This window comes from Lycium ferocissimum, unplaced genomic scaffold (assembly GCF_029784015.1).
Source record: "Lycium ferocissimum isolate CSIRO_LF1 unplaced genomic scaffold, AGI_CSIRO_Lferr_CH_V1 ctg9653, whole genome shotgun sequence".
NCBI classification, from domain to species: Eukaryota; Viridiplantae; Streptophyta; class Magnoliopsida; order Solanales; family Solanaceae; genus Lycium; species Lycium ferocissimum.
The window spans coordinates 1-23874 of record NW_026727830.1 but is presented as its reverse complement, the minus strand read 5'-3'; the positions used below and the strand labels follow the sequence as shown (position 1 = coordinate 23874).

The 23874-nt window shown below is 39.5% G+C and overlaps 1 protein-coding gene across 1 annotated transcript; it reads left to right on the top strand.

The window, feature by feature from the left end:
* Positions 1-1697: 1697 nt before the first annotated feature.
* On the top strand, positions 1698-2148 carry LOC132046150 (uncharacterized; the record flags this gene model as incomplete). The annotated part of the gene is made up of 1 exon (XM_059436704.1): positions 1698-2148. A coding segment is annotated over exon 1 (451 nt), but the record flags the coding sequence as incomplete, so codon positions are not given.
* Between the last annotated feature and the right edge of the window lie 21726 nt (positions 2149-23874).

The following is a 23874-nucleotide window of genomic DNA, read 5'->3' as shown; positions in this document are numbered from 1 at the left end:
GATTGGCCTAGACCCACTAGTGCGACGAAATTCGTAGTTTCTTGGGTTTGGCAAATTATTACCGAAAGTTTGTGGAAGGTTTTCGTCAATAGCCTCTCCACGACTAAATTGACACGAGGAAGATCTGCTAAGTTTCAGTGGTCCGAAGCTTGTGAAAAGAGTTTCCAAGAGCTTAAGACAAGGTTTACTTCGGCTCCTATTTTGACGTTACCTTCTTAGTCTGGTGGATATGTGGTGTATTGTGATTCTTCTAGAATTGGTTTGGGTTGTGTATTGATACAGAACGGTAAGGTGATTGCTTATGCTTCGCGTCAGTTGAAGAAACATGAGAAGAATTATCCGACTCATGACTTGGAGTTGGCTACTGTGGTATTTGCTTTGAAAATTTCGCGTCATTAGCTGTATGGTGAGCATTGTGATGTTTTTACTGATCACAAGAGTCTGCAATATATCTTCAAGCAGTGAGAGTTGAGCCTCAAGCAGAGGAGGTGGTTGGAATTGTTAAAAGACTATGGCTTGAATAATCTATATCATCCTGGTAAGGCTAATGTGGTTGATGATGCTTTGAGTAGGAAATCTATGGGCACGTTGGCTTATTTGCGTGCTCATGACATGCCCATGTGGAAGGAGATTCGAAGGCTTGCTGGTCTTGGGGTTAGGCTTGATGAAACTGAAGATGGAGAGTTAGTTGGAATCACTCCATCACGATCTGACATTGTGGAAAGGATCAAAACCAAGCAATATGATGATGAGCTTCTGGCAAACCTAAGAAAGGGAGTGGAAAGGGGTGAGTACATTTCATTTACTGTTGGGATTGGCGATAGTGTTCTATGGTTGCAGGGACGCTTGTGTGTTCCTGATGTTGATGTCCTTCGACAAGAATCGTTGACGGAATCTCATAGTTCCAAGTATTCTGTACATCCGGGATCCACCAAAATGTATAAGGATTTGAAACAACACTACTGGTGGAAGAGTATGAAGGTTGATATTTCTAACTTTGCAGCTAAGTGTTTGAACTATCAATAGGTGAAGGCTGAATATCAAAGGCCTGGAGGCCTGGCTCAGAATATTGAGATTCCACAGTGGAAGTGGGAGTAGATCAACATGGATTTCGTTGTGGGTTTACCCCGCACTAAGACCAAGTTTGATTCGATTTGGGTGATAGTGGATAGACTCACAAAGTCTACTATTTCCTCCCTGTGAAGACATCGTATGTCGCGGCGCAATACGCCAAGCTATATCTAAAGGAGATAGTTAGATTGCATGGGATTCCGACATCCATCATATCGGACAGAGGTACACAATTCACTGCTCATTTTTAGACATCCTTTCAGGAAGGTTTGGGAACTAAAGTGAAATTGAGCACTGCCTTTCATCCTCAAACTGACGGGCAGGCAGAGAGAACTATTCAAACTCTGGAAGATATGCTGAGAGCCTGTGTTATAGACTTTGGAGGAAATTGGGATGAACATTTACCTCTTATGGAATTCGCGTACAACAATGGTTACCAAGCAAGTATTCAGATGGCTCCTTATGAGGCTTTTTATGGGAGGCGTTGTCGGTCTCTAATTGGTTGGTTTGAACAAACTGAAGTAGAAATATTGGGTCCTGACTCAGTTTATGAAGCAATTGAGAAGGTTAATCTTATTGTGCAATGACTCAAGACAGCTCAGAGTAGATAGAAGTCTTATACATATATGAGGCGGCGTGAGCTAGAGTTTTCTGTTGGGGATAAGGTGTTCTTAAAAGTGTCTCCGATAAAAGAAGTAATGCAGTTTAGTAAAAAGAGGAAGCTTAGTCCTTGTTTCATTGGTCCTTATGAGATTGTTAAGAAGATTGGGACAGTGGCTTATGAGTTGAAGTTGCCCCCCGATATGGCCATGGTGCATCCTGTGTTTCACATTTCGATGTTGAGGTTGTACAAACCCGATCCTTCCCATGTGTTGAATCATGAAGAGATTGAAATCAATGAAGGGCTATCTTATGAGGAGGAACCAGTTCAGATTCTAGATCATCAAGTTAGATGGTTGAGGACGAAGGATGTGGCGTCGGTCAAGGTTTTGTGGCAAAACCGTGATACTGAAGAAGCAACTTGGGAAGCAGAGGAGGACATAAAGAAGAGATATCCTCACTTGTTCCCTATGACAGGTATGAGCTAGCATTTTAACTATTCTTAGGTGAATCGTCTGTGTTTGTTGAATCAACTTGTGGTTTAGTGATTACTTCCTAGAATACGATTCTCATTCGAGGACGAATGATCTTTAAGGGGGGGATAATGTAACACCCCGTAAACTTGAACTAGGTGTGAATATGTAAAAATCTAGTGTTAAGATGATATTATATCTAGTGTTAAGATGATATTATATCTATAGGAATCCATTCTTGATGAATTATGGTGGAAGATGGTCGTTTTGAAGTCAAACCAAAAATTGAAGTTCTTAAGGGCTCTTAAATTCGCCTAAGATTTGGTAGGTCTGTCTTCTGGGTGATTTTCATGAAAATGTGTTGCGAATTTGGAAAACTTCCTCTATGATAGTTGTAGATCTTTGAAATAGATTTCCAATGGTAGGTCGCCCAGCCCAAGCAAAGTTGTACAAAAAGTTATGTCCATTTTACTGAAGGCGCAAAAGCTGGTGATTTCGCCCAAAGTATGCTCAGAAAGTACGGGACGTCCTTTTAGGATGTACTTCTTCTGTTCCTCACTGGTTTTGGCATCCAATGTACGGGCTACAAGTACGGGACGTACTTCAAAGTACGAGACGTACTTTGTGGCCGTACTTTCACCATTTCTGGCAGAAAATCGGGTTTAAAATGGGTATGGTCTTATTTTGTTCCCATTTTTTTTCATCCTCCCAAACCCTAAGGACAAAAATCATTTCTCCAAGTCTTCAAATCAAAGGTAAGAACACCCTTAACATTACTAATCCATTCTAACATCAAACCCATGATTCTTAACATGATTCTTGTAACCAAAACCTAGGGTTTGCAGCATAATTCTTCCCAAAGTGATTCAAGCTAGGGTTTGGGTGTCCTTCATTAGGAAAGTGAATTGTTAAAATTTGTTTAACGTTTAAGGTGTGTCTCTTTAAAAATAAAATTCTTTTTGGATATAAAGGTAATTTATATGTCTCTCTTTTGAAAAAGGGTTTTGGATGTATGTCTCTTTTGAAAATCTTATTTTGGAATGCATGACTTCTTTTCAAAAGTTCTTTATTGAATAGAAAGGTGAACTTCTCAACTTTTGAAACCCTAATTCATGTTTTTATCATGGTTGGTGTGTGTGAGGGGGCAAGCCCACATTAGACCTTAATTGTACTATACACTATACATGTATATGTGATCCCAACTGTTTTTCCTCTATAAGAGATGATCAATAATAAGGGTTAATGTTTGGTAATGAGGTTTTCATGAGAAACTATGACGATGGATTCTTGTTTAAAGAAGTGGAAACGTTTTCAAAATTATCTATGAAAGTATGGATTTCGTATTGGCACAATGAACTTTAATGTTATTGATGGTATGACTATTTTGAGACAAATTGTGAATCAGTTTCTATGCCATGGACTTTGTTGTTGTGTTTGCCTTGCTATTCGGGAGGAAGAGTAGCCACTATGGATCCTAGTGTATTAATTGCCTTGCCATTCGAGGGGAAGAGTGGCCACTTCCGGGTTCGCTACCTGGGGTGTATTAATGGCCTTGCTATTCGGGAGGAAGAGTAGCCACCGTGAATCCATATTCTGGTGTATTGTGCAGTGTTGTTGATATTGAGTTGGGCCTATATGGGCGATTGTGATATCCATCTTTATTATGGAACTGGTATTTATGCCTGATCGATTTAAAGCATAATGGAAACTGGGATTTTGAAATGGCTTGTAAACTGTTTAACAAATGATATTAAGAATCACAAAGTGGAATAACTGTTTTTATACTATCTTTTCAGGACTGATTTCTTTATGTATTATTATAATTTATTTTCATATTACTTGTTGTCCTCGAGGCACTCACTGATACGAAGTACTCCGGCATACCGTTGTTTGTTTTGAAGGTATGTTAGGTAATGGAGAAGAGCAGGTTCTTGATATTTCGGGCGCTTAGGAAGGACCCTCTGTTGCTGCTGATTTGGTGAGCCCACACGTTCATTCGTGGGACACCCTATTTATTCGTTCATTCATTATTAGTTTTTAGGCTGCGTCTCGATGAGTCAAACTATTATTTCTTTATCTTAGAAGCTCCATAGTATACATTCTTGTGGGTAGTTGTTGAGTTATTGATTAACTCTCAGGCATGTTGTTATGTTTGACAAGTATTGATTGCTAAATATTTTTGCTGATTTATTCATATACGTATGATTTGTTTACCTTTATTTTATAAACTGTTGGAGGCGAATGTCGAACCTGGCGGGTTCAAGTGTTATTATTGTATCATTTAAGTTCTTCCGATGTTGTTCATGAAGTCGAATGCTGGTCACATCTAGGGTGGGTTTTAGGGTGTGACACACAGGCAAAGTGTTGGCTTGTGTTGAGGCTCAGTCGTCATTTTTAGAGCTAATTAAGGCTAAGCAGTTTGAGGATTCTAAGTTGTACAAAATACGTGATAAAAGGGCGAGTGCGTGTGCCACGGGTAGGTGACTTGATCAAGACCATTCTGACAGAGGCTCGTAGTTCGAGGTATTCTATCAATACTGGTGCCACTAAGATGTATCGTGATTTGAGGCAACATTACTGGTGGACTGGGATGAAGCGTGATATAGTAGAGTTCGTTGCTCAGTGTCTGAATCTCCAACAGGTGAAGTATGAACATCAAAAACCTAGGGGTACACTGTAGAGGATTTCCATTCCTTAGTGGAAGTGGGAAAGAATAGCCATGAATTTTGTGGTGGGTCTTCCGAAGATGCTAGGGAAGTTTGATTCTAATTGGGTTATTGTTGACAGGTTAACTAAGTCTGCCCACTTTATTCTGGTGAAGATAACTTATAATGCGAAGAAATTAGCTAAAGTCTATATTCATGAGGTTCTTAGACCCCACGGGGTTCCTATCTCCATCGTTTTCGACAGGGGCACCACGTTCACATCCAGGTTTTGGGAGTGTTTGCACGAGGAGTTAGGTACGAAGTTAGAGCAGACTATTCAGGTTCTTAAGGATATGTTTCGTGCGTGTGTGATAGATTTCGGTGGGCATTAGGATCAATTCTTGCCTTTGGCCGAGTTTTCCTACAATAATAACTATCACTCGAGTATTGATATGGCCCCGTTTGAGGCATTGTATAGAAGGAGGTGTGGTCTCCAATTGGATGGTTTGATGCGTTTGAGGTGAAGCCGTTGGGTACCGATCTTCAGAGAGAGTCCCTAGAGAAGGTGAAAATAATTCAAGCCAAGCTTCTGGCAGCTCAGAGTAGGCAGAAGGAGTATGCGGATAGCAAGATCCGAGATCCTGAGTTTGAGGATGGAGAGTAAATGTTGTTGAAGGTCTCACCCATGAAGAGTGTGATGAGGTTTGGGAAGAAGGGCAAGTTTAGCCCGAGGTACATTGGTCCGTTTGAGATTCTCAAACGTGTGGGAGAAGTGGCTTATAAGTTAGCTTTACCTCCGGGTCTATCAGGCGTTCATCCGGTATTCCATGTGTCAATGTTGAAGAGGTAACACGTTGATGGTTCCTACATAATCCGTTGGGATTCGGTTTTGTTAGATGAGAATTTATCGTATGAGGAAGAGCCCGTTGCTATCTTAGACAGGGATGTTCGCAAGTTGAGGTCCAAGAAAATAGCTTCTGTGAAAGTTCAGTGAAAGAATCGCCCAGTGGAAGAAGCTACTTGGGAAACAGAATCTGATATGCGTAGCAAATACCCTCAGCTTTTCGCTGAGTCAGGTAACTCTTCCCTAGATTTCTCGTCTTTATCCGTTCGGGGACGAACGGTGTTTTAATTGGCATCTGGTGTAACGACCCTTTCGATTGTTATGGGAAGTGTAGCATCACCCCACCAAATGTAACCTTCCCAAGGGTAGAATGAGCCAGTAGAAACTAAATCGTGTGAGCTTATGAGCTAAAATTTTACTTGTTCGTGGTTGTTGCTTGATGGTCTTGAGTCCGTCGGGGGTTGACGTAGAAAATTAGAGCTCTGTTGGGAATTTCAAGGCCACAGATGGATTCGTAGGGCATTTTTTATATATGTGCATGTTTGTTTTGTGTCTTTGAGGCCTCGGATGAAATGTTGGGAAATAGGGGGAAAATCTGGACAAAAGTCGAGCTCACTACCCAAAATGGACTGCTGTGGCGGTGGGAATAAACTGTGGCGGTACCGCTATAACGGTACTTGGACCGCTGCCAGCGGCCGTCCATATTCTCGGTGGCCGCTGTGGCGGGTAGTGGACCGCTATGGCGGCACCGCTATAGCAGTGGGCAGATCGCCATAGCGGTCACAACGGATTCTTTTTGGTCCGCTATAGCGGTCACTTGACCGCTATAGCGGGACCGCTGCAGCGGCGTGATGACCGCTGTAGCGGTCAACGTAAAACAGTAGCCGAATTTTATATACTCAGTTTTATTTTCTCTTTTCACAAAACACCAACACACTTCCCAACAAGCACCTAGGGTGAATTTTCAAGCTAGGGCAAGATACTTTGAGAGGTAAGTTCCTTTGATTTCTATTCTATCATTCCATTTTCCTTCATTATTGTAATCCTCTTCATGGGTCTTTATTGGTGAAATTGAAATAGAAACCCTAGAATGTTAATAAACCTTCTAAACTTGATGGGTTATGGTTATTATCGCTTAGTTATCATCTAAATGCATTGCCTAGTTGCTCTTGATCATAAATTAAACATTTAGAGACATAAACTAAGTGATTGGAGACCTAGGGTTTTATAAAAATGGTATCTTTACCATAAAAACTGTTTGTAATGGGAATGTTGATAGAATATTGTTATAAATTGATGATTAATGATTACTAAGGGCCATGATAGGTTTTTTATCACCTATAAAGTCATCCACCCCTTGGAATGGGGTAAGGGAAGGGTATTCTTGCTTTGGTACTTGTGAATTGAGTATTGTGACGCATTGAGCCATCTATTTCTAGACCGTGAGCGTACTGAGGCTTTGAGGAAAGGAAAGGCTGTAGCAGAGTGACCTGCATTGTTCCAGCTCTACTTTAAGGTAGGTTACGGTCTACTTGAGTTAGACTTTGGTTAGTTGATTGTATGTTTTGTGATTTCCTTAGGAGAAAGCATGTCTAGTTTTCATGCACGCTATTGTGTGGCTAAACTCTTATGTGAATGCGAATTGAGTGTTTGTGTAGGCTTCGTGCCATTATTCCTGTGTGATTGAATCTGCAGTGGATGTATTGTGATGAGAAGCTAATATAATCTTCTCGATGGTATTGTGACATGAAATGATGAGTTGAGTATTGATACTGAAAGGTAAGAAACACTGTTCTGTAAGAGGTATGGAAAGGCACACATGTGACCTAGATTATGGGCTCGTGGTCCGAGGATAGTTCCGGAAATAAGAGGTCTATTGATATGTCCCGCATTCGAGGTTCGTTCCACAGCGGAGGGTTATGCTCGGGTCTGAGGAGTTTTCCGGAACGAGTGGTACATGGACATCATGGGTCCCCTGCAGGCCATGACTACTGAGCAATGACATCAGATATCATGTGTGTACAGTGAGTAGGTTCATTGTGGTAAACTTATTTCCGTTGTGGCTTACGTGATTGTGATTTTTGACATCTTGGTGCTCTAATTATGATTATCCTTGGTTGATTTGCTGTGATCTATTGATATTCATGTCTGTTGACTGGCTTGTTTATTCTATTGATTTTACGAAATATGCATGATACTATTCTTAGTTGGCCTATGATATCCACTGGTACATATTGTTTGTACTGATACTACCTTACTGCATTCTTTTGAGTGCAGATTGTGATACAGAGATCGCTACTCGCCCTCACATCTAGCGCGGAGGACATTTGCTGGAAGATTTTAGGGTGAGCTTCTTCCCATGCCAAGCTGCCCCAAGATCTTCTTGCTATGATGTCTTTTCGTACACTGGATATTATGATTATTTAATTGTTAGAATTCAGTTCCTAGACATGTTTAGATTAAAGTCATGTACGATGACTTTCGAATTTTGGGGGTTTTGTAATAGTTAGAACTTCCGCACGTGTTTCAGTATATTATGGCATGGCTTATTTAGTTTATTTGAGGCGTGAATGAGTATAATTGCTTAACTTGGTTAATATAAAATCAGACTTGAATGAATAGATATCTTGTGTGTTGGTTCGCCCACTAGGATTTAGTTGGGTGCTAGTCATAGCGGGTTAGATCGTGACAAAGTTGGTATCCAGAAAGCAAAGGTATCAGTTCAGCATAATACAACCTTAACAAAGGACTTCCAGACTGATCCTAAAGATCAAACTAAACCAAAAGAAAAAACAGCTAAAGGGGGGCCACCACCATCCTATTTCTAGTGCCGCATAAGTTCAAAGGATATCTAGAAGCCCAAGCATGGCTGGCTATTAGAGGAGGCTAAACCACACCCTATATTTGCCTTGACTTTCAGCTAGCATACAACAGGAGGATAAAGATTCAAGTAATGTAATTACTTAAAGGGAAGTTCTAAATGTGTTGAACTATACTTCAGAACTTAAACTTTATAGACATACATATAGAAAAATAGTTCTTGTAGACAAATGCTTTTAGGAAAAAGGATGATGTTGGTCCCTTCAAATCTCAGACTCAGTTTAAAGAAGATATCATCAGTTCATAGGGCCATAATACCAAGCTGATGTCTGGGTAGTCCAATCAACACAAATGACTCAATCTAGATGTAGGACTGGGTTTAGGATTCAAAAACATATTTGGAAACTCATATTAGTAGCAACTATGTTACCAACTATTTAAAATTGAGACAATTAGGTGTAACATAATATCAAAACTATCTTATTCCTACTTCTTCAAATCAATGAAACACAGCAAAGTGGGAGTGTGTAACTCCATCTCTTCTCAAATAAAAGCCATCATTTTAGATGAAGGCAGTAATCATAAAGGGAGCATACTAAACCATCCAAAGAGCAGTCAAGAGAAAGCTGGAAAACATCTTATTTATCTTAAAGAAAATTACAGGCTGGTGGCTACTAAAATAAATAATCAATCACAGGCACTTTGACATAGACAAAAACCAAAATCAACTACTGGTAGCCAATAACTCAATCAGAAACTATTTTCAAGAAGTTTGCACACCAACTTGTTGAATATGCAAAACAGTTAAACAATGAACTGAGTTCTTCCAGGTTTAAACAAAAGTTAGGAAAACACATAATGAACTGAAGACACAGCCAACACTACAACAAATTTCAATCTCTCCCAGCATGCTTCTAAAATGACAAACTGTATAAATATCAAGCAGGATTCTCAATAGATTAATTCCATCAATATTAAACACCTTGAGACTCATTCTTGGTTTTCCGAGAGAAAGGAGGGACATGGTAATACTAAAAATGGGTAAGGATCTTCAGAAACTTGTTTTAAGCAATACTTTAGTCATTTTGGAGGAAGGAGAAGCCCAGGAAGTCACCAGAGTTTCAAAAACTTGAAAAGATGTTAACATAAAATAAGTTACACCTATCCCCTTTACTTTAGCAAGACCTTAGTCCAGTTAGACCAACTTTAGGGGGATATACTTTTAGTCAGGCTTAAAGCAAATGAGTTCCCTTTTGTCAAAGCTTCATACTCAAAAGAGAAAAGGATAGATTCAGGTTTAGCTTTTTGAGACTCTATCATATATTTCATCCTAATAGATTTAATTTAGAGCACCTAAACATAACAACCCAAATTTCTACCTTTATCTAACTAATCACAAGATTTAAAGAAAGAAGAAGATTTATGGTCCGAGTCTTGTTAACATACAAATGGGAGGTACATTCATTAGGCAGGAGGGAGGTTAAACAGGTTATCATGTTGCATACATTCATAGCTTAACTGGACTTTAAAAACATTAGGGATTACAACTTTTAAAAGAGCTAGTCTCCATCATGTTTACTAGTGAAGGGAGGGACTGAAGAAAATGAGTATTAATGAATCAAAAGTCAAGTGGATATTTTTTTTTTTTTTTTTTAAATGTATTAAATTGAAACTGCAAGTGATCAAGTTAGTCATGCTTAAACCAGAGGGAAACACACTGTTATGGTAAGGAATCAGCATACAACATTGAGAGACCAATTTTAGTTGCTTTAGAATACACTAGTCAGGACAGAAGGAAGCACAACTCTGACAGATACATCTTATCAAAGATATACATGACCATCCTCTTGGCAAAATAGGGAAAAGTGAGCCAAAGAGAAAAGGGACTTCTCCTGAAACAACTAAAGAGCTTACATTCAACACTCTAATACGATGCATCCTTAAGTTATCTCTAAGAATCTGAGTTAATTCCCAAGAGCACACAAGCAGAATTTAAGCACACTAGCAGTTAAACACATTGCCTAGAATTAAGACCAAACATCCATCCTTGACTTCCACATTCTTCAAAGTAATCCACACCAACATTTGTTTATAAATTAAAAGGAAAGTGAGGATAACCAACAATATCTTCAGAACACAAACTAATGCTAGACTAACTGCCACACACACCCATTAATTGATATTATGGTCATATGGAAAGTAGGGATAAGGGTGCAAGCTCTGGACTTAGCAAAACTGGACTGAACATTCAACACATCACACACAATGTTCAGTTTGAAACAGGAGAAACCTTTAAACCTTTAACAAATTAAAACCTTAACTAAACATGTATTGAAATTTAAGGAAATCATTTTGATGGTACTGTAGCTTTAAACACACAATATATTTTGATTTGCCTCAACATTTCATCCTTTAATCAGCCTCACACATAGGTCAAATACCAAACGACCCCAGGATTTTGAATATTAATTTTAAGAAATATGTCTTGTTATTTGAGAAAGTAGCAATATATATAACAAATCCCTTTCTCATCTTTTACCATATGGTGAGCTAGTTATACATACAAATGAACAAATTCTATCTTCTCCAAGACAACCAAACCATATTCTTCTATTCTTAAGCCCATGTTATTGGTTTAACCCGTATATATATATATATATATATATATATATATATATATATATATATATATATATATATATATATATATATTCGTAAAAAAGCAAAAAGACAAGCTTTTATGCTACCGTAGCACATGAATCAGTTTCTAAACAAGGGTATAAAGGGATTTGTTGAAGAAGAGGGGTAGACTGATTTCTTCATGAAAACGTTTCAAAATCCACTATTGTTTGGATATCAAAAAATGCAGCATTCTTATTAGTCTTATCAAATCAGTAATCCAGACAAACATATTGATACTACTGCTATTAGATAAGCAACGTAAACACTAATCGTATTATAGCAGGATATATTAAAAACTACGAAACCCAGGACTAAACTGAACTATAAAATAACTTAATACAAACACACATTAAGCAAATAAGAATCAAAAGATGTTGGAAAACAACTCGAGGGAAAAAGTTTACCTTTGATGTGCGCAGCGACGGGGCGACGGGAGTTGATGGACCACCTTTCACCCGAATCATATTCCGACAAGTGGAAACGACTTCCAAAAATTATATTTGAGCGAGACCATCCTCGAAACTCAATAGCTTAGCCGGGTTTCTGAGTGTTCTTTCCCTTAAGAGGTGTAAAAACCCTTTTGAGGTGCAAAGACTAGAAATTTGGCCTTAGAACTCTGTAAAATCCCTCTCAAAATGAAGAGCAAGGATTTCTATTTATAGAACCCGAATGAAACATGCTTGTTCAAAATTGAAACTCAAAATCCCCAAAACTTACAAGAGAAGCCAACTAAAATTCGTTGCAATTTTGAAAAGAGAAAGGATGTGCTACCGTTGACAACCAGTTGGAGGTGCACGTTTGTGCCTAGTGGTAGGGTTTTTCCCATTTGTGACTGTTCTCCTCTTTTTTTTTTCTCTTTCTTTTTTGGTGAAGTAAAGGGATGGGAGGGATTAAATGAAGCAGGTCGGGTCAGTCCCTTTTGGGCTGGACCCGACCAATCCTTAGAATAGGGCCAAATTTTGTGTATATTTCCCACATATACGTAATGTATATCATTAGCATATACATGCGTATATATGTGGTATATATACAATATTTTAAGAAACTCTTAAATACCGTAATTGTAAAATAAAAGCATTTTCATTTGTCTCAAATTATTTTAATTAAAACCAAGCTATATTCCTCAAAACATAATTAAACTCTATTTCGACACTTAATTCACCCAAAATAAGCTGCTTATTACTTGATTAATTAAAATCCCCCGACTTTGACGGAGTAGAACACTAAATGATGACGGATTGTAAATGCTTAAAACTAATAACTCGTAATTAACTATTTTTGGAGAAAACATAAATGAAAATAAATAAATACTCTTGTATTTTCTTGAAAAATATGCTAAAAATGTAAAAATGATATGTGGTTGTTCATTTGCCGATGTTTCGCCAAATGTAACGACAAACTGACTCCGGGGTAATTTTTTGTAAAATTGATTTGACTTGTAAATACATATTCTACTCCGTTTCTAATCCAGGAACTCCAAGTAATTGAGCAAAGCTATCAGAGGTCAAAAATTAGGTGTCAGCAGCTGCCCCTTCGTTGTGTGGAGATGGCAAAGCCATCTGCGGATAACGAAATTTGACGAACCTTGATTTTTGACCGAACGACTCAAAATCCTTTCTTTTTGCGTAAATTTTCAAAATGATGGCCGGACGCTGGCCCCTGGGTTTCCTACATATCTCAGGCTATACGATAACTCAAGGCACTTGTAGTTCGACCCCTTTTTGAAAACATTTTAAAGGATTGCCCCAATGCCAAATTTGTGAGATCGAGAGCTTGGGACATGATTAGGGGGAGTTTGGATTACGGCCGAGCTCTGATATTGAGGTCGCCTACATATTCCTGCCCTCGGGAATCAAGCCATATGTAGTTCGACTCGATCGGTAGAAAAGGGTAATCCTTATACGGAAGTTACCTTTGGTTTGAGATAGATGACTACAAACTTCTGAGTACGGAAAAGAGGCTTGCAATTTCTAAGCTATGAATGTGGCATGCTTCACACTCATAATTAAGTCCTTGCACGGACATAATTTCGTATACTTTAAGTATGTCGTCACCTAGACTTTGAAAAAAAGACTGATGATGCCCCAGCGTAGATACTGGGTGCGAAACTCAAGGATAATGACTATTTTCTTTTGGAGAGTGGTTCTGATATTTAAGAAAATACCTACATGCCTTCTACAGGGGTGTAGTTTGATGTTGGTGAAAGGTCTCCATCAACTCTCGCCCAAAGAGTCTGCTCCTCTCTTCTGCAATGTGCCCCAGTTCGCTGCTGAGAAAGTTCCACATTGCTTCGTAATTCGTCTGGAGCAGCGAGCTGGCTCCCTATTTTAGCGGTCGTGCGCCTGCTTCCTAAACTCGACAAAATTGCATAATATATATGTGTGTGTGTGTGTGTGTGTGTGTGTGTGTGTGTGTGTGTGTGGCAGTTTATATGAATGAATGGCCCTCTCGGCAGTATGAATGTATGAATGAATGGCCCTATCGGCAGTATGAGTGTATGAATGTATGAATGAATGGAGCTCTCGGTAGTATGAATGGCCCTCTTGGCTTGGCCCTCTCAGCATGGCCCTCTTGGCAGTAGAAAATAAACGTGCAATGGCCCTCTCAGCCGCAAAAAATAAACGTGCAATGGCCTCTAGGCATGGCCCTCTTAGCAGCAGAAAATAAACGTGCAATGGCCCTCCCGACAGCAGATAATAAACGTACAATGGCCCTCTCAGTGACAGGAAAGTAAATAATTGAAAGGAATTTAAAGAATTGATAGGAATTAAAAGATGACAGATATGGCCCTTGCAGCTGGATGATCTTTTTTTCGTCCGTAGTGTGGCGTGACCTTCGTGGTCGGATATGCCCCTTTATTTTTTGTTATGACCCTTTTGGTCGAATATGTTTTTATGCTCATTCGTTGCGACCCTTTTGGCTTGATATGTCTGTCATTCGCCCTTTGTGAGGCCTTTGTGGTCAGATAGGTCTTTATCGTTTATTTGTTTTATGACCCTTTTGGCCGGATGTTTCGTTTAGTTTTACTACGACCCCATTGGCCGGTGATTTTGCCATTATGACCTTTGTTCTTTGTAGGCCCTTATGGCCAGGTGTTTGCCCTCATGGCCTTTTGATCCTTTGATAGCCCTTTTGGCTGGATATTCGTCCTCATGGCGTTGTTTGCTCATTTTGTAGCCCTCGTGGCTAGATATTCGCCCTTATTGTGTTTTGATCTTCTTATAGCCCCCGTGGCTAGATATTCGCCCTTATGGCATTTTGATTTTCTTATAGCTCCCGTGGCTAGATATTCGCCCTTATGGCATTTTGATCTTCTTATAGCCCCCGTGGCTAGATACTCGCCCTTATGGCTTTTTGAAACTACTGCAAAATATGAAATAAACTTTTCAGCAGAACAATGCAACGTAGTAGTTGTAAAGTCTTAAAGGTGGATAAGCCAATTTAAAAGAGCAACAAAACAATTTAAATGATTGCTTCATTTTCATTTAGGTAGCGTCTCACTTTGGTGGCTAGCATCCCCTTTTTTTGGTTAGCGTTTCACCACAGTGATTAGCGTTCCATTTCGTCAGTTAGCATCTCAATTTAGTGACTAGCGCTTGTTATCGAGTAGCATTTCACTTTGACGATCAGCATCCCCTTTTTATGGTTAGCATTTCACCTCAGTGATTAGCGTTCCATTTCGTCGGTTAGCATCTCACCTTAGTGACTAGCGTTCCATTTTATCGGGTAGCGTTTCACTTTGACGATTAGCGTCCCATTTTATCGGTTAGCGTCTCACTATAGTGACTAGCATTTCGTATTACTGAGAAGCATTTCACTCTAGTGATTAGCGTCCCATTTTATCGGTTAAACAGGTAATAAGTCCCACCTCCGGGAAAACAAGTAATAAATCCTATTTGCAGGTAAAAGATAAATTAAAATACCGAAAACTATGTGTTCGACATGGTTTATGATTCCTCAATGATGTGTCCATGCGGCCATAACCCCAACGCCTTTTCGTATGGCAATTACCTTAAAATCTTTACTCAAAGAAAGCAGTTAGCAGCTACGTCGTAGCTTTGCCAGCGACTTAACTCAAAAAGTAATCTTAAAAAGGCTTTGTAAAACAACGGAGCATTGTTTGTTTGTTGTAGAAGTAGGCAAACATGCATGTCCCTTTCTAAAGTGGACAAACAAATATACGTCCCTTTCTAAGGTGGACGAGCAAATATTCATCTCTTTCTAAGGTGGATGAGCAAATATTCATCCCTTTCTAAGGTGGATGAGCACGTATTCATCCCTTTCTAAGGTAGACGAGCAAGTATGTTAAAAGTAAGTATCCCACTTCCGGGCAAATAGCAAATATCCTACTTACGAGCAAATTGCAGATATCCCACTTGCGGGCAAATAACACATATCCCACTTGCGGGTAAAAATAAATTGGTATACCGAGAACCATGTGTTTGACATGGTTTATGATTCTCTGATACTTGTTTATGTGGAGTGAGTTGTCCCAGCTTGTGGTCAAGGAAAGTCATCGATGACCTAGCATAGACCCGGCTTGTGCCGTAAGATAGGCTTTGTTTGATATCTCTTGTTATTGTCGAAGACTTAATTTCCATTTCATCTAGCATGACAAACGTCTCTTCCATTTGATAGATAAAATTGATGTTAGACGGCGTTACCTACAAAATCCTTACACAGGAGTTAGTAAGTATGACAGACAAAGTTGGATATGACTGTTCGATGCGGCGATCTTCATTTTGATGGATTCCTTTTACAATATCATGTTGATTTGGCTTCATCGTTTCATAGTTCATCACGTGTTGAGGAATGGTTTTGATATTTGAAAGCTGAAATAGCCGATTTCAGGATGTCACATAAGGTGTGTCCCTACTTTGTTTGGATTTCACGAAAAAGGGGAGATGTTTACTAGAATTGTTCTAGACATCTGAGATAATTGATTGGGTACTAAGTTGCCCCGATCTAAGTTGCATCGACGATCTCTTATGCCGAACCTTGAATTGTAATTTTTGAGACCCTCTCTAAAAAATTCTGCCCCAGTTGAGGGTTCGTGTTGGCCGACTCTTGTGCTGAGTTGTTGTGAAGTAATTTTTGAGGTCCTCTCCAGTTGATTGTCTTGAAAGTAATTTTTAAGGTCTCCTAAAAAATTCTGCCCTAGTTTTAGGGTCGTTAGTGACTGACTCTTGCATCGCTACTTGTACTTTGGAATTCTGCATCCCTGAGGTTTCCTAGGGGCTTCTTGGATTTTTTTTGTGGTACGATCGAGCTCGAGGAGCACCTACGTATCCTGCTGTGTCATGACTCAGGTTGAACGTAGTTCGGAACGTAGAAATGGTGTTTTTTCCTAAAATGTGATCGAGTCCTATAAGGACTGCCTATCCATCCCACCTCGAGAAGTTAGGCCACTGCGTAGTTCATGTAGTGGGGTCCAAAGATGGACCTGTTTTGCCCCAGTGTCGAATTATGGGTGAGACAGGGATAGCGTTGGCGAATCAGAATGATCTCAGAAAGCCATGAGTTATGATGGGTTCGAGCGATTTGAGTTGCCCATATGTACCCCAAAGACTTAGGCTAAATATGAGAGACAAATGGTGTCCGTCATTCGAGCATAGGGAAAAGAGGCTTGCAACCTCTTAGTTATCAATGTGGCCGGCGACACATCCATAAATAAGGCTTTACATGGACATAGTTTCCACATTGCTTTGAAAACGTTGTCACCTTGATCTCCAAAAGAAAAGGATTGGAATTGTCATAGCAATGAATTATGTTTGCACCAAAGACTTGTGCTCTTTAGGAGTGAATTGGCGAAAGGGAGACCTCGAAAGGCGATCATCCTATGCATCTTAGCATAGATGGGGTTGACACGAGTTTTGGCTGGTCGGGGCATTACGCATTGCTTCTTAGCATAGTTCTTGACGTTGACTTGGGGTTCTTTTCCTGTAGCTTTCTTCGTCCTCGCTAACTTGAGGTTTATTGCCCCGTAGCTTTCGTTGCTGACTTGACGCTTGTTCCCTTGTAACTTCTTGTTGTTTGTGCTCGCAAAATTTCCTTAATGAAATAGTGATTGACTCGTATTGATCCTATTAAAAGTGTCATGGTAGACTGGCGATGACGGGAATATGAACCCTGAAAAAAGTGTTGAGAGAATCGAGGGCTAACTAGCCGATTTAGGGACGTCACATAGGGCGCGTCCCCATTTGCCTAGATTTCCATGAAAGGATTTGTTCATTCAAATGGGCCATTTTGGAGTTTTGAACAAAGTTGTCAAACATTTGAATAAGTTGCCCCAGTTTCCAGTCCTTAAGGTACTTGATTCAAGAATGTTCGTGAATGAAAATTTGAGAAGTTTGACTAATTCAAAGACATACCCCAAATCCGTTCTGAGGGTCCATAGTTTGAAACAGTAGAAGACCGTACCCTTATGTAGGATTGCCTACGTATCTTGCCCGAACAAGAATTAGGTCTGCGTAGTTCACACCTGAAATTAATCCTCCACGGGAGGGTGGGTGGAGACTGGTAGCATACGAATGAACGACGAATGAACATTTTGTCATTTGTAGCGTAGCGCCTGGGTGGGTGGGTGGAGACTGGAAGCATCTGAATAAATGACGAGTATAGATTTTTGAATGTTTTGACATTTGATAGCGAAGTGCATAGGTGGGCGGGTGGAGACTGGTAGCGTCTGAATAAATGACAAGTAGAAATTTTTGAATGTTTTGACATTTGATAGCGAAGCGTATGGGTGGGCTAAAAGGGATAGTGACATTAGCCCTTTTTGTAAAAGAAAGCACTTTCGGTGGTCCCCACGAGTCAATCAAAGAATCTCAAAAGGGAAACTTTATTGGTCCATCGGTTATAATGAGCGAAGCATTTGTTTTGCCTTAGGCAGAATAGTTCAGGGTTCGGTCGGAATGGAAGATTTTTGAAGACGACCTAAGGAGCTAACTGAACTGAGAGGATTTTGACTGTTTGATCTGGTAACGAAACACCATCAGGCTTGTGATTGACCGGTCGTACGTCGCTAAGCATAAATGTGTATCATCAAAGTATATGCATATACAGTGATACTAGATTAAAATAGCGCCAAACAAACCCGGGAAGTGGGCCCGACAAGCCCAACCGCACGAATCCTTAACAAATCCTACCTAAGTCGGGACATATCTCTTATCTTAAGGCGTCATAGGCCTTCTTATATTTTATTTTAATGGGCTGAAACACTTAGGTTGTATCACAAACCATTAAACACTAAGTATTGAAACCTATGGTGATTTCTATCCCATTTTTGACTTAGTATATACTCATATATTGCTGGTGTACCGCTGCATATACATGATACATCTAATAGGACTAGGTCTTATCAAAACTAGGTACACATGCTATGTATTCACTTCTTTTTAACTTAAGCAGTTTTCACTAGTGCCTTTTTTTTTCAGCCATCTAAATTCTATTCCTTTTATTATTATGACTAAGCGGTACCGGGCTGGGTTGCGACAACTCCGACCTTTCCAAGCTTAGTCATTCGAACTACTCCCTTTTGTCTATTGGTGGCACCGTACCAGACTTGATTGCAAGGAATTCTTAATCTTTCCAATTGCCACCTTAGTTGTCACGACCCAACCCCGTGGGCCGCGACTGGTGTCCTAACTGGACACCCATACGTACCTACCTGACAGATCCGGCATACCAAATTCATACAGATATAAATTACATCGCACGGAAATATATACATACTTAAACCTGTACATATGCCGTCAGGGCTATCATAATAAACATAGATACTCAGATCGCAAACTCGGACATACTTACCCGAACAATGGCAACCCACAACCCACAAACATGTCTACATGTGCCTCTAACATACGAACGAGAATCCAGGAAGACGGGACAGGGCCCCGCCGTACCCAAATGATCATATATACAGAACAAACAGACAGCAGAAGATATATACCAAAAGTATCAGCTCCGGATCAAAGGGAGCTCTTCAAACAGCAGACCGATAACCTAAACTGGCGGCGTACCGTGCGGCGCGTCTGTACCTGTGGGCATGTAACACAGCCCCCGAAGAACAGGGGGTCAGTACGAAAGTGTACCGAGTATGTAAAGCGGAAACATATTATACATAAGCATAGTCAGAGTCAAATATATAAGATCATAACAGACAGAATCGGATCCATGGCAGAGTCAGACTTACAGAGCGTACAGACAGAATCATAATATGTCAGATTTGAGGAAATGCGGCTGACGGAGGCACAATACAGATCAGAGATACAGAAGTGTGACAGACAGACTCTCAGACAGAACCAGATCTCAAATGTATGGCAGACAGAATCAGAGTCCGAATCAGAATTTCAGATCATGCATGCAGAGTCATAAGCATATACAGACATATATATCAGATCCCAATCAGATACAGACAGATCCCGGCCCTTTAATAAGGGACGCGGTAACAGAACCCGGCCCTCGTAGTACGGGACGCGGTGGACAGACAGAATCAGATCAAATGCCATCCTGGCCGCCATCCCCATAATATCACATAATCAGATCATAATCAGATCATAATCAGATACGACGATCCCGACCCACACATCCGAGGGACGCGGTGAATAATGCGGTGGAAGAAGTGCACGAATCACAGAATCCGGCCGGGGCGCGATGAAGGAAGCGTTGAGGCATCCACGAACAGACTAATGAGAAACCATATACATACAGACCAATATTCAGACTCAACGAAACTGAAATAGTCCAGACGGTAGGTCAAATCAGAGTAGTCAGGTTATATCGGAACAGAGTGTCCAGAACCGCTCCAGATGTCAGAATAATGTCAAGATTCAGAAAGATAGTCTTAATACTTATTAGTTAGCGGACGGAAACATAACTAAGAGTTACCTACGACGAACGAACAAAAATAAATCACTTTGAGCCATACAAGGAGTATCGGGGTTTTGTGGGCCCACCTCGGACCCATCCATAATGGCGTTCGTAAATTGTGGATAATAAACCTTGGGAAGTCGTCCATAATTACCTTAGAGTGTCTCAGCTCCATCTGTGAAAGTTATGCACATATAGGCGGTTTTGCCGACAAAAGGTAAAGGAATCATCCAATCTTACTGAATGATTTTGCGTTAATTTCAATCTCGGAGTGTGAGGAGCAGAAATACGATCGAGGCTCGCTTTCAAGCCTATTACACTCAGAACATGCCAAAGAATGAAAGGCAAGACTTTACATACCTTGGTTGTGCCTTACGCTCGTCCAATTTCAATTCTCGTTTCGTCAGAAATCTGCAAATGGTCATCCTTACCAGTTACTATTCATGCAAGTTAACATTTCAACTTTAGTTAAGTACTTGGCCACCGGAATTCCGGCAGCACCTCCCCTATAAATGTGACACCCCGAGAATTTAACTCGGCTCAAACAACCAACAACAACATCAACAACATCAACAATCACAATAAAACACAATACAATACGCAACTAGCCTTCTTCTTACATAATGCAATCGCTTTCATTCCGACTTCAAATTTCAAACCATCACCATCGTACTCACATTCACTACTAGTCAAAATCATTACAATACCATACGGAAGCGTTTCATAATATTTCTACAATATATATACAAAGCATACAAAATATACAAACTTTCCAACATAAGGCCATAATTCTTCCAACACTTCCAAATCAATACAAACTTACATCATTTTTCCTCCGTTTAGATTATAAGAATCATAACAATACATCCAACATATCAAACAAAACAATTCATCACTATCTCCAATTCTTCCATAGCCACGGCCAACATCCATATTCTCCAATTCAACACAATTCATTCAACTTTCATTTCCAATATAAATTTCACAACATCCATAACTAGAATACAACATGAAATTAACTTAACCTTGCCTACATCACAACACACACATACACGGCCATGCACACACTTGCACAACCACACGGCCATGCACTCACACACCACAATTTCATGGTATTCATGCAACTCTACATACCATAACATATATGTAACCTTCCATAACATAGTAAAAGCATGAAATTCTTACCTTCCTTCAATGATTTCTTCTTGCCACCACAACCACTTTCTTGCCAAGATATCTATATCACCATGAAGAGCACCTTGAGCTCACTAAGAATATATGAAAATTACAATTTTTGGACTAGGATTGAAGGGCTAGAAATTTTTCTTTTTCCTTTTCTCCTCTCTTTTTCTCACGGCCGAATGGCCTTTTCTTTTTTTCTCTTGATTTTTCTTTTGTTTTCTTGAAACTTCTAAGGCTCCCAATCCTTTTATAATTAGTAGGCACATGGAAAAATTAATTGGATCATGGGTTTGGGCTCATAGTTGGCCGGCCACCCCTTTAATATTGGGCCTCATCTTCCTTTTTTTTTCCAAGCCCAATTAGTAGTAAATCTTATTTGATAATTCCCGAAACTAATTTCCAAAATTTCCAATTTTGCCCTTAGGCCTTCTCCAGTATTTCCGCATTCAAGCTTCCATATCCGCCACACACCTACTAAGAAAAATTCAAACATGGCCTTCTTTCTCATAGGTCACAATTATTTCGAATTTTCCGATTATGCAAAAAGGCGGGATATAACATTAGTCTTATGATTCAAATAAGATTATCAGTCATCAACTTAAGTTGGTTGTACTGAACTGGGTTGTTAGCAACTCCAAGTCTTTCCGAGCTTCCTTCAAGTCTTTGACTTTATTAACCACTTAATTAATTTCCTTTTAGGCAATGCGGCTCTCAAACTAATTCTAAGGCGAATCTTAACTTAAACTTAGCAAGGCTAGTAGTCAATCAGCATTTATCAAACCAACCGAAGAAGGAACGAACGTTCAGTTTCATACAATCCAAATAGGTCTCAAAAGGAATATAAACATTCATAATCAATACAAGTAATCAATACGCAAGGTTATCATCTTAATGAGCCTCAGATAGGTCTGAGGTACCCAAAGCTCGTCTAGCCATGAATGCTCTAGTTCTACAGGGATTTGGTTTGCTCTATCCTAGTTATTACTAGAGTGGGTTTTGACAAACGACCTGGTACCCGAGCGGACAACTAGGGTTGAACCGTCTGTTAGACGATCGCGTACCAACCCCGCCTCATAACGGTTCCAAAAGAAGTATTTAATTTTATAGTTAAGGAACGACTGCGTGCTTCCCCGAGTCGCCTTTGAAACAAAGTGTAAAATAAATGCCAGGAATTGAGGAGTTATGATATGCATGCAATGACAGGTTATATATACAGGAAAGGAAACACATAAGAAATTTATACAAGTAATCACATTATTTTGAAACCCTTATGGTTAGAACCTAAGTTCCCCAGCAGAGTCGCCATCTATAACGGTTCGCTTTTTCGCGTGGGTTTAGGGCGCAAGAAGGCTACTAAGAACTCGCTGCCGCACTTTTGGACTTGTTTTGAAAAAGAGTCGCCACTGAAATTAGGAAAACCAATTTTGAAAGAGTTTATTCAAATGCAGTGAAAAATTCTTCGTAATCTAGAGTTCTAGGTAAGGGTTCTGGTGATCCTCTGGGGAAGGTGTTAGGCACCCCAGTATTAAGGATCCGTAGAATACGGTTGAACTTCGAGCTTCAATGTGTGATTATGTATAAATTGCTTATGTTTTGTTTAGTTTCCCATATAAAAATACTGTCATGGCATATCGTTTTGGTTTTAAAATAATTAAAGAATTTCCCTTTAAATAAGGGTATCTTAAGTTCGGATTTAAAATATCCAGGATAAAAATGATAGTTCCTTTACTTACAAGGATAAGTGTTTGAAAGAAAATATATGTGTATTTATGTACAATCTTTTATTAATTCATACATTATCCACATTCTTCATCTCTTCAGCCAACCGTATCCTCAGAATTATTTTCCCAAACTCGAGCTTTAAAAGAAATTCCATTTTTATTTGAATTCATTAAGTTGGGTCTAGCCCAAATGTTTCTTTTACTTCTTTTCTCAGATTTCTCAAATTAAAAACACACTTTGAAAGAAGTATTCAGAAATAATCATTTTTTTTGCAAGAAAAAAAAGAGAAAATATACTTTCACTTTTATTTATTTTAATCAAGTGGAATACTACTCTTTTATCATTTGAATACAATTTCGAAACATCATCTACCCAAATCCTAGGTTCTAAATTGTAAGGGCTTCAATATCTATACAAATATATTTTGCATATTCATACAGTAAAATAATGTAAAACTTATACTAAAGGATATGAAAGAAAGTTTAGCTTTTTATGGCCTCGGGCCCAAATCCTTCAGCAGTCTTGTCCTCACTCTTCTATGTCCTGCTAATCCTTCATCCGAGCTATCTTTTGACCTTACTTCATTTCGTCTTTGTTGAATCTCATCTTGCCAATCGTTATTAGTTAAATGTACCTCGCAAGAAATGAAATAAAAAGAGTTAGTAAAAAGGATACGCCACCCCATAGGGTGACGTTTATGAATATAATATCCCCTAGTCTGGCACCAAACTATAGGAGCTTTGATTACGAAGGCTCAGATTCAAGGTTTTGAATATGGCAAAGGAAATTGAATCATGTTGCGACTGCGAACTAAGGTTCATTCTAGTTGCCTCGCCAAGCGCAGGTTGGTTCCTCTCTCGTGACAACACTGTGAGATCATCATTGCCTACCGAGGGATAAAACCTTTCCAGACTAGTCATTGTCAAGTTAAGTATCTATTCAAATCAGTAAATGAAAATCAAAT